General features: G+C 38.0%; 1 protein-coding gene across 1 annotated transcript; it reads right to left on the minus strand.

Annotated features, from left to right (window-relative positions):
* Positions 1-2,134: 2,134 nt before the first annotated feature.
* Positions 2,135-8,262, minus strand: LOC147633305 (uncharacterized). Its single transcript, XM_086806351.1, has 11 exons — positions 7,955-8,262; positions 7,082-7,231; positions 6,180-6,347; positions 5,931-6,083; positions 5,673-5,825; positions 4,446-4,610; positions 4,113-4,313; positions 3,415-3,604; positions 3,119-3,320; positions 2,678-3,038; positions 2,135-2,591 (listed from the first exon to the last, which is right to left on the minus strand). Exons 1-11 carry the CDS (start codon positions 8,160-8,162, stop codon positions 2,545-2,547), a joined length of 1,998 nt encoding a protein of 665 aa, XP_086662477.1. The 5' UTR covers positions 8,163-8,262; the 3' UTR covers positions 2,135-2,544.
* Positions 8,263-12,020: the final 3,758 nt, after the last annotated feature.

Below are 12,020 nucleotides of genomic sequence, written 5' to 3' on the forward strand. Positions count from 1 at the left end.
TCAAGAATATGAAAATTTGGTCTGGGTGGAAGGAGGGTGGAATAAATCAAGGTGGAGGGACATGGGAAAAATAAGGGAATGTTACAAATGAAATACATTGTATGATACAAATGGATAGCCATATGCATAAGGATTGATTGCATAGCATTCTAGTGAATCATAGCTTAGATGATTGTGCATATAAAGATACATAGATGAGGCTTTGTGTTCGTAATTACGAACAGGTTTTTTTTCATGCTACATTCAAATTGGGTGTATATTAGTTATAGGCATTCTTGGAAAAGGTTCACAGAGGAATTCAAACACACTAAGCTAAGTGAATTTTATCTTTTGAATACACAAGGTGGTGTATTGTTTATTAGTTATCAAAGTATTTGACAATGAGTAGACGTATTAAATGTTCATCTTCTTACTAGTGAGTTGCAATTAAGATTGCCCCACACTGTATCAAATGATTATCAACAAGCACTAGCTCTATAACTCAATTGAATTCAATAACTTAGGTTGATGTACCAGCACACATTAGCTCGATTGAATAGGTTTAGTAACTTGGCAAGATGCCATAGGTTAGAACACCATTGGGCCACTTGCCGGAGTGTGTGTGTGTGTGTGAAGCATGTTTAGAAGTACACTTTGAACTCCAAATTTTCCTTTCTTCCAAAGTAAAAATAAAGGATGATAATATTAAGATTTGCATAATGGCTGATACCCTCATTTTTAGATAAGTCATTTATAATTGAAGAGAAATGAAAACGGCAGACCCACACACGTCAATGCAAATTTTATTCCAAATCATCCAGGCATTCTGCAGGTATTCATTATCTCCATGCTAAGCTAGCAGTGTGTCAAATCTAACAAATTCTTTATTTATTACATCACCCGAACTGCCTGTCAGGTGTACCAAAATTGCATCATATGCATTACGTAATCAGCACAATCCTCACTAAGACAGACAGGTGCCAAATTTCCAACCACTCTGAGCCCATTGTCAACTCTAGACTTTATAAGTCATCTGATTGTGTGCTATTGCTCTACCTGTACTTCAAATTTCTTTACCCTTATTAGTGTGTACATATTTGATGATTTGACGCATTGTAATTTTGCAACTTGGCCAGGTGGGCAAGCTGCAACAAGCCTGAAGACAAATCATGGCCACATGGCCTACATGCAGTTGCTGCTGAGTAAAAATGCTAGCCAACAGCCACTCATAATGAAATATCATGTAGCCTCACCTGGTACAACCTTGTACCATTCCTTTTGCCAGACAAATCATTTCTATCTTCCTCCCTGACGAGCAGTTTCTCCCTCATTGACAAAGTAATTATTTCCGGACTAGTGGTGTTCGCAAAAACTTAAAATGGTCCATCTCCCCTCCCAGCTTACAAGCATCAGAAATCCGAGGAACTTCTACCTGATGCATCTGACCCCAGCCAAAGAACCTCAAACAATGGAGAACAAGGGGCAGGCTGTTGTGAGTTGACCATCATTGCTTTTCTCGCAAGCTTTTCTCATAATTATCCTTGACCTAATGAGGAGCTATCCTTCTGGCAAACTTTTTATGCATTGGCTGCCCTTCTCGAAAGTTGACTGTTCTCTCTCTCTCTCAAGCACGAGTCATACATTTATTTTAGAATACCCTCGTGGTGAAAGTTGGTCTTCTCTCTCTCTCTCTCTCACTCTCAATGAGTCATACAATGACTTGTGTGCTAAATTTGGCTAACGTGACATTTATTTTAGAATACCTCTCTCTCTCTCTCTCTCTCTATCATGAGTCATACAATGACTCGTGTGCTAAATTTGGCTAATGTGACATTTATTTTCGAATACCCTCATGACGAAAGTTGGTCTTCTCCTATACTTGATTATGGGATGACTGAGGTGAAATTAAATGTTTTACCAATTTATAAGAATTATGTTGGCATTCACTTTTTCAAGAAAAGGAATATAGATAATTGCAATGCATATAGGTACTGACCACTTATGCGTACGGTAAGGTGTTCCATACAGAATGTCCCCGTACTTAACGCTGATTCTGCTTTCAACTATTTCACAACCCAGTTTGTCCCAGACCTTAATGAGCCCCTGAGCCTCATCCATGTAGCCCTTACGCTTGTTCATGTATGCACTATACACATTTTTAATTGAGAAAAATGCAACCCAACCTTATCCTGTTCAGTGCTTTCTATTAACCATACCCTTATTATACCTGATGTTTCTAACACCTTGTGCAGTTATGGTCACAACTGGACCAAAATCAACTTCCATTTCTCCTGACTAAATTACAAAAATGATTTACCATGTTTACAACTTCAAGCAAAATTATGTGCCAAAAAACACGTATCACTGGCAAAATAGACGAAGGAAAGCCATCGTAGTGGAGATTTTCCCTCGTTGCTCAGCAACCCGAAGAAAACAAACCCTGACTGCTGGTGACATACATCAGATCAAAAGCGAAGCTGCAAACTAAATGGAAGACCAATCATATAAAATGATGCCTTCACCAGAATCTAGTTGAATGAATGAGCCTGCTGAAATCGCTTTCTATTATTGGTGGTCTGTTTGCAGAGCCGGTTCTCTAGAAGGTTGTGAGCCTGAAGTTATAAGCAGCAGAAAGGTTAGCAAGGAATCAGGAAACATACAAGAAACATACATGACGGAGTTTTCAGAAACAGCCAACCTTGTGCAGAAGAGGGTAGACTGTGAATCGCAAACATGCCAGCACCTTGCCCTGAAGCTTGATGAAGAGAGGCTTCACTTGATGGAAGTGGCAGTCCTCCATATCCAGATCCCATGAAGTGCCTTGAATCCTGCTGCAGGACACTTGAGGTAGGAGCAGACGAGGGCACTCTCAGCTGCTGCTGATGATGTTGAGGAAAAGGGGCCGAAGAATGCTGCTGCTGATGAGGGACAGCAGAAGCATGCTGCTGCAGCTGCGGCAGCTGGGGCTGATACTGATGTGGGAGAAGGGGCTGATGTAGTGGGGATTGATGCTGATGTGGGTGCCGCTGTGACTGCAATTCTGGTTGTGTTTGTGGTTGCTGGAAGAGCATTAGTGTCAAAAACCTAATTACAGCTTAATTCACCCATCCTCGATGGAAATTATGCCCAAGGGTTTTACCGTATAATGTTGATGCTGATTCAAGTTGACAGACTGCTTGGGAGGTGTTACCAAGCTCTCACCACCACTCACATAATCCGATGATACACCTTGCCCACTATCAGGCCTGTTTACAGCATGTTTTGTAGCTCGTGCTATCTTTAGCTTGGTCTTCCTCTCATCTCTTACTTTGCCTGCACTTGCATCTGATGACAGCTTTTTCCTGCACAGAAAAGCATTAGATTCACATATGGGATTTGAAACAGTAATCTTATCACAACCCTGCAGACTATCTGCATTGACCTAGGAAAACTGACCTGGTGAAATACGCATGGACGGCATGTGCGAAACCTGGCTTATAAGAAAAGAGAAGACCCCGCAGTAGCTTTCCATCAATATTAGATTCAATTGTGTATCCATAGTGGAACACATCCGTTATCTTGGCTTCAAAGATCTTCTCTTCAGCTGGTTTGAACTCGTAGAGTGAAGACTTGTCAACAGCAGGACCTGCAAATAGTAAAGCTTCTTCTTTGAATCTACTTCAAACTAGCAACAGATCTATTTCATGCACTTGATTTGGCATATGTCCCCTCCAAGTTCCTCACTCACATCCAAGACGTGCATTATCTCATTCAAAGGACCTCTCTACAAAAAAAAAGCAGCAAGGACGCCTATCACACATCCATCATCCCCTTAACACTTTCCAAGAAAAGAGAGAGAGACGCCTCCCTTGCTCTCCCGTGGGCGCGAACTTGCCTTTTGTCCATGGCTTACATTCGAGGAAGAACAGATACCCTAAAGTATATTTTCTTTAAAAAGTCTTCTTTACCAACCCAACTGTGATGCCTATGTCTATTTGCGTGAGACTACTTGTTATCATTGCCCGGCTTAGGTATCCAACCTTTGGACAAGTCACAAACAACTTGCAAACAACTATCAATGTAAGTAAGAAAACAAAGGCAACAACACACTTAACTTGGTAAACAAGATCTCTAATTATAGAGGTGGCACATACCAACTGCAGGAGATGCAGGTAACGAAGCAGGCATAACGGCGTTCAAGGTTCCTGAAGGCTTCATGACAATGGTGGGAGATAGTTGCTTCTCAATCTCTGGGCTTTTTACTACTAACTGGTTCTCCTGCCTCTTCCTCTTGAGCTCTTTCCGCAATGAGAATTTCTCTGGCCTTTCATCTTGTGCCTTCTCTAACTGCATTTCTGCATTCTAACTAACCATCAGTACGGTAACTCAAAACCTCCATTGTGTGATCAGCCAAACAATGCCTGTTGAATAAATACACACATACATATATATACCCATGTAAATAGTAGAGGAAAGTTGTAAATTACCTGTGTCCAGATAATACATGTCATCAAGAGCTTCCAGATTCTCATTGCATCCACCAATAAAAACAAGAATTCCTCCTGATCTGGCATCTATGCAGTCCCCTGCTACAGAAAATCTGGCAGAAGGCCCTATACCTTCCGTCGTGACCTTGCTCCAAATACCAGTCTCTGCATCCACCCAAATCAATCATTGCTGAGAGGCAAACGATCTCAAACAAGAGAGATAAATGTATATGCATGCACACGCACACGCACATACATATCCAAGTATCCATAGACAAAAGCTGCCACACATTCATACATACATAGTGTTTCCCTATAAAGCTCCAGTAAATATGCACACAGGTATTCCCGGAAAAATATATATATATATATATATATACATAGTTTTTTTCATACTTGTATGGAAAATATTCCATACTTCCATACCCGTATGCGTATGGTCACGTATGGAAAAACTTTTCATACTCCAGCCAAAAAAGAAAATGTTTTGCATCTTCTCTAGACATAGAGATTAGTTGTCAATGTGTGAAAGTCATGACGGATGAAACATGGTCAATTTGTGAAAACCATGATAGACCATCTATCATGGCTTTCACATACTTTAAGTCTCTCATGGTTCACTTTTTTGAAAATGGCATGTCTACCCTTTAATTTAAGAATCAAGTATGAAATCCTACGTATGGAATTTCTTCAAGGTTTGAACCATACTTATTTCATAGTTCAAGACTCATACACGTATGTCGTATGGTTGCCGTATGAAAAAACTATGCCTACAAGTGACAGGTTTTGGCATTTGCCCACTCCACACTCCCTAGTCCCTACTTATGTAACATGTTACATGATACATCATTGATCATACATGTATGATGTAAACAAGTTACAATAATATAAAGTCCAGAGTTTGGATTCTAGCTCTACATCATTTATGTTTTTTCTAATCCCAAAATCTTTGCAGTTTCAAGTTTCTTTGGTTTCTTGTGTCATATGTAGCATGTTTTGCCTTAAATTTAGGGTGCCGTATGGTATCCAATGTATGGAATTTCTTGGGAGTGTGAACCGTACTTTTTTCGCACTTCCATACCCGTATGCGTTTGACGTATGGTTGCCGTATGGAAAAACTATGTATATATATGTGCACACATACAGAGGCAATGCCAACAGTATTCGTAAAGCAATAACATATGTGTTCTTCACTTAAAATCACACCTATATCACATAAAATCACACCTATATTGAGCATGTGCAAATCCTCAAACAGTTTTCGATCATCTGTGAACCCGCCAAAAACAAACAAGTGCTTTCCGACTGAGACTGTCGCATGGCCAGCTCTTGGCGTTAAGAGCTGCCCACTGGTTTGAAGTTCTCTCCATTCCATGGTGTCTGCGAGACCATCAAAGGCTTTCGTAAGAGCCGACACAACTTCTCACAGCATGAGCATTTAATGCATCAGTAAAAGCATACATACATACACACACATGATTTCACCTGTATCAAGTATGTGAACATCTGCCAAATAAGAATCCGATGCATCTTCACCACCCAAAACTATCAGTTTGTTTTCCCATGCTGAGCATGTATGGCTGTCCCTTGGGGCTGGGGGTGTACCTTCAGTTACTGCCTTTGTCCAGTGCAACTTAACTGCAGTACGAAAGCTTTTCATCTTTGGAAAACTACGACGAAGCACACAAAGAATCTAAATATTGTAAAAATCAAGCCATCTCATCTCCTAAGCACCTGTATCTAGTATATAAAGATCGTTGAAGTATATTTCTTCTGAATCATCTAGAGTCTTCCCACAGCCACCAAATATGAAAAGCTTGTGACCAATGAGAGCCGCACTATGGCCTTCACGGGGAGCCGGACCATCCCCATCCACTTGTGGTTTTGCCCATGTGTTTGTGACTGCCCAAACAGAAACAAATGAGAAACCAATGAGAAAAATCAAAAGCAATTTTGTTTAAAAGCCCTTTCCTTTGGCCCAACATTTCTTTATTAAAATCACCAATGCTATCTTCTCAGATATCATTAACCAAGAACAACACACAATATTGTGCTTTCAGTACAATATATGTGGGCATGTATGCATGCATGCCTGTACATATATGTTTGTGTGCGGGTATGCATTAGTGCATTGATGTACATGCGTATGTATGTTTGAGAATGTCCATAGGTATGTGTGTCTGTAAGTATGTGTGAGTGTATGTGCGTATTGTATTATGTGTATGGATGTATGTGTGCATATTTTTGTGTGTGCATGGTATTATATATATGTATACATGTACACATGTATGTATCTTGTGTGCATGCCCATGTGTGTACAAATATATGTACCTATCTCTCTGAGTGTGCATACCTTCGTGCATGTGTGCGCATACCTGTATGCATACCTTTGTACATGTGTGCGCATACCTGTGTCTAATATGTAAATGTCTTGCAAAGGGCTTTCTCCCATCAGTATGTGCATGTCTGTATGTGTGTATTATATATATGTATGCACACATGTGCACATGTATGTATTATATATATGTATGCACACATGTGCACATGTATGTATCTATGTGTGCATGCCTGTGTGTGTACACATGTATGTACCTATCTCTCTGAGTGTGCATACCTTTGTGCATGTGTGCACATACCTGTGTCTAATATGTACAAGTCTTGCAAAGGGCTTTTCCCATCAGTGCCTCCGAAGACATATAAGGATGCCCCAACAGTCGTACAGCTGTGACTATCTCTTGAAGATGGAGGTGTGCCTTTTACCATAGGTTTGCTCCATGTTTGTTTTGCTGCCCCAGAAGAAAGGACTTGGGATTAGAGAGCCAATAAGAAGTAGTAAACAAAAGCTTTTCTATAACTGATGTGGTATTAAACAAAGAATATGTTAAAAACACCTCTCTTGATAAACCCCCCAAATAAAACCAAACAAAACCCTAAAATAGGAGCTTCCAAAAATCTTTTAAAAATGAGGAATGCAAGAAAGCCAAAACATAAGCACATATATCCTCAAATAATTTTACCTAAAACTCTAAAATTAGAGTTGCAATATCTCCCAACAAGAAACCTTTCTTACAAATGTGAAAATCAAGAAAGTGAAACAACAAGCAGATGGGCAAAATTTTCATATAAAATGTACAAAGATCCGTGATTTCACATGAAAATCTAAAATAAAGAATGTAAGATGCAAGAAGGCCAGATGGGCAGAAATTTTACATGAATTTTATCAAAAAACCATAATTTTACAGCAAAATCTCAAATCCGAGTTGTTTTTCTCCAAGAAAAAAAAAACTTCAAAAGAATGTGGGAAACAAGAAATAAAAAACACGCAGAAAAATCTCATAAATCCTAAAAACTCCATAATTCCAAATAAAACCCTAGATTGGCACCAAAAACCAGGGCGAAAATCTTACATGAAAAGCAGTAAAAACTCCAGAATTAAAAGGAAGGAGGAAAGGAGATGGAAAGAGCAAGAAAAAAAAAGTATAGAGAAAGGGGGCAGCAAGGGGGATTACCAGTGTCAAAGACGTGGACATCGTTGGTCTGGCGGTTGTCTTTGCCATAGCCACCGAAGACGTAGAGAGCTCGGCGGTTCTTGACAGAGTTGCAGGTGTGGCCCCATCGCTTGCCAGGCCCTGCTGTTCCCCCTTTGCGGCCGGGAGACTTGCGCCCCTCCGGCGAGTCTGGCGTCTTCGTCTTAAACTTGACCCTCTCCCACCTCATCGCCCCCGTTCTTCTTTCTGCACACACCCTCCTCTCTCTGCAAGTTCAAGCTTGCTCTTGTGTTAATAAATTTCCAAATGTATCTAATTGATTAATGTTTGCCTAGGGTTATAACTAAAATATAGGTATAGGCTTTATGTAAATATATATTTCTTGTGTATATGTATTTCAATGTTTGACTAAGGTTACAATTGAAGTACAGGTATAGGTTGTATATATATGTCTATATTAATCATTCACATATTTGGTTCTTTCTATCTTAGTGGTATTAATTAAATAGCCATCTATTAATCAATTAAGTCTTCTATCTCATTGCCTCTCACCCATTGCTTTTTACCCTGGTTCACGCTCCACATTGAAGACACATAGCCCCGAAACAACCCTCCTTTCTCTCTTCCATTTGCTCGTTCCGATACCTCTCTCGCTAGTCCTCTAGCCATGGAGGTCTCTGCAAGCCAACCCTCCATCTACCCCTCTCCAAGATCCCCTCTAAAAACCCTCAAATAGCTATAAAAGTTTCCAACCTTATCTTTTGCCAAAGCTCAAAAAGCTATACAAGCTTCAAGAATTACTTCTTTAAAGCTTCTATAAAGATACAAAGGTGAAAAAACTTCCAAAGGGTTGCTTATTAGAAAAGAATAATTTCAAAAAGTTTTGCAAAGCTTTTATCAAAGGGCAAGGGCTTTTTAAGGACACTTTGGGCATCAAGAATTCTCATACATTGGAGGACTTCTTCAACAACTCTTTCTCAAAGCTTACACCACTTTACGGACTTTGTGACACTTGAAGTTGTGATTCTTGCTCCATAAAAATTGGAACAACATACGACTTCAACAAAATTCGAAACAAGGACTGTAAGTACTACCCTTTGCATATTGTTTTCTTGCTTATCTTAATTACTATCAAATTTTAACAATTTTATTTTTCTTTCTCAATTCCTCATCATGTCAAACCCTCAACGACCTTCTATCTCCGAGAAACTTATATCTCTTCAAGCTCAATTAAATGAGGAATGAGCTAAGAGAATAGAATTGCAAGAACTAATCTCTAACAGGAATAATAGAAAATGATCTCGAAGTGTTGAATCTGACTTTAACATTAGATGTACCGTCGAAAAAACTTTTCGTGAGCAAGAGCAATAAAAAGGAAACAAAATCAGTTGTAAGGCTTTCCAATTTCAAAAGGATGCAAAAACGATGTTATCATGGATTAGCCAACTTGATGATTATTTTTATGGGGAAGAATTTTTTGAGAAAGATAGCATTGTAAATCACTTGGTCGAAACTGCATCATTATGGAGGAATGCAGTCAAGCAAGGACGTGAAAGACCAAGAACTTGGAAGAAATTTCAAAAGCTCATTAAAAGAATTTCTTTGCCACATCAATATAAAGCAAGAGCATGTTAACTATGGGATATGCTTTGTCAACTTGACAAAGAGACCGTGCAGTTATATGTGGACAAGTTTTGACAAGTTCTCATCTAACTCCAAGCCATTGAATGAGTGAGATCAAAGGATCAAAAACACAAATTCATTACTGGATTAAGATCTACTCTTCAAGCAAAGATTAATATGTTCCAACCACATTCTCTTTCAACGGTAATCTCTTTGGTTTATAATTATGAGCAAAAGAATGGAGTTCCAAGGGACAACAAACCACCTTAAGGATCTCATGCTAAAAGTTTGTTCCTTTTTGTAAGTCTGACAACACCAATGATACCAAAGGTGTTTCTAACAATAACAACAATCATGGTGTTCAAAAAAACAATAATAAGAAGGGTGATTACGCAAAGAAGAAATAAGATCTTATACCTCGAGTTGTGACATGCTACAATTATTGACAAAGATGACATATTACACCCAATTTCCCAGAGAAGAAGAAGCCATCAACAACCGTATAAGTCAACATGATTGACGACGAAGATGATAGAGAGGATGTAACCTCTCTCCCAAGTAGTAAGAGGGTAATTCCATACATGAAGATCTTTCAGATGATCTAGGTATGCTTAAACCTATTGAAAAACAAGTTTCACTTCATATGCTTTTAAAAATGAAAGAACAAATTAAGGACAAGGAAGTAAATATATTACATGATGATGGCAATACGAATGAATTTATTTCCACTAATCTTGTGCATGCTCTTAAATTGAATGCTATTCCTTCAAAGTATAAAATCAAAATTGCTTTTCAATGAACAAAGTATAATTGCAGTAAGGAAGTGAAAGATGTAGTTTTATTTATTGAACCATATAGTCAACCTTGGACTTTTCTAGTTGCATCTTTGAATTCATGATGATGTTATTCTTGGTATGCCATGGAGACATGAGCATAATCCTCGTATTGATCGTGATTATCATGAAATATCTTTTGTATTCAATGGTGTGAATGTATGTTTGAAAGGATTATGGGAATCTAGTGGATGTGCACTCCTTAACCATACCCAAGCTAAGCGAGCTATGAGGAAAAAGGAAAAGACTTATCTAGTCATAGTTAGTGACCTTACTACTTCGGAACCAATTTCCAAGGACACCTTGCATGAACCATGTATTTCACAATTTTTAGATTGTTTTATGAATGCGTTACCTCCTGGATTACCTAATTCTAGACCAAAAGACCATAGGATAGACATTATCCCTGGTAGTATCCTACCTTATAGAGCAAAATTTATAGAGCAAAAAGAAATCCAGTCTCAAATTAAGATCCTACTTAATAGGAAACTTATTAGGCTTAGTAGTTCACCATACCAGAGCACCTATTCTTCTCATTAAAAACAAGAATGGAACGTTTTGCATGTGCATAGACTACCAAGATTTAAATAATAAAATTGTTAAGAATAGATATCCTATCCCACGTATGGATGATCTCTTAGATAAGTTAAGAGGAGCCAAAGTATTTTTCCAAAATTGACCTTAAGTCAGGTTATCATCAGAGTTGAGTGGCTGAAGAAGATATCTATAAGATCGCTTTTTGCACGCAAACAGGTCATTATGAGTTGTAATGCCTTTTGGACTTACTAATGCTCTGGCTACATTTAGTCTCATGATGAACCATGTATTCCTGAAGCACTAGAATTTTGTGGTTATTTTCTTTGATGACATCTTGGTCTTTAGCAAAGATAAAGATGAGTACGAGAAATGTTTTTTAGAGATAGTATTCAATCTTTTGAAAAAAAAATCAACTCTATGCCAATCTAGACAAGAGTGAGTTTTTTCAAAATAAAATTGAATACATTGGACATATTGTATCTGTAGAAGGAATTCGTGTTGATCCTAAAAAGATAGAGACCATTAGATCATGGCCGAGATGAGAGGACATTCGTGAGTTGAGATCTTTTATTGGTTTATGTTCTTACTACATAATATTTGTGAAAAAGGCTAAAGTTTTTCTTTGGAACTACACATATGAAAAATCTTTTAATGTACTTAAGTATGCACTTACCCATGTACCTGTATTAACATTACTTGATTTTCTTAAACCATTCTTTGTGATAGTAACTGGTGCTAGTGGACATGGTATTGGTGCTTATGCAAGACAACCATCTAATTGTATTTTAAAGTATAAAATTGAAACCATCTGAGCTTAAGTATAGTACTTATGATAAAGAATTGATTGTTGTTGTTCATGCATTAAAAATTTAGAAACATTATCTTATGGGTTCTGAGTTTATTATTAAAATTGATCAGCAAAGTATTAAATATTTGTTTTCACAACCCTCAATATTAAATAGACATATTAAGTGGGAAACTTTTATTCAAAGTTTTTAGCCAACTATTTAATATTAGGACGTAAAAATGTTATTGTGCTGATGCCTTCAGTAGAAGACCTAACATTAATAATATATATGTTTTATTAAAGGCAT

This window comes from Cibotium barometz, chromosome 12, assembly GCF_041138505.1.
Source record: "Cibotium barometz isolate CiBa-2024 chromosome 12, ASM4113850v1, whole genome shotgun sequence".
Lineage (NCBI taxonomy): Eukaryota > Viridiplantae > Streptophyta > Polypodiopsida > Cyatheales > Cibotiaceae > Cibotium > Cibotium barometz.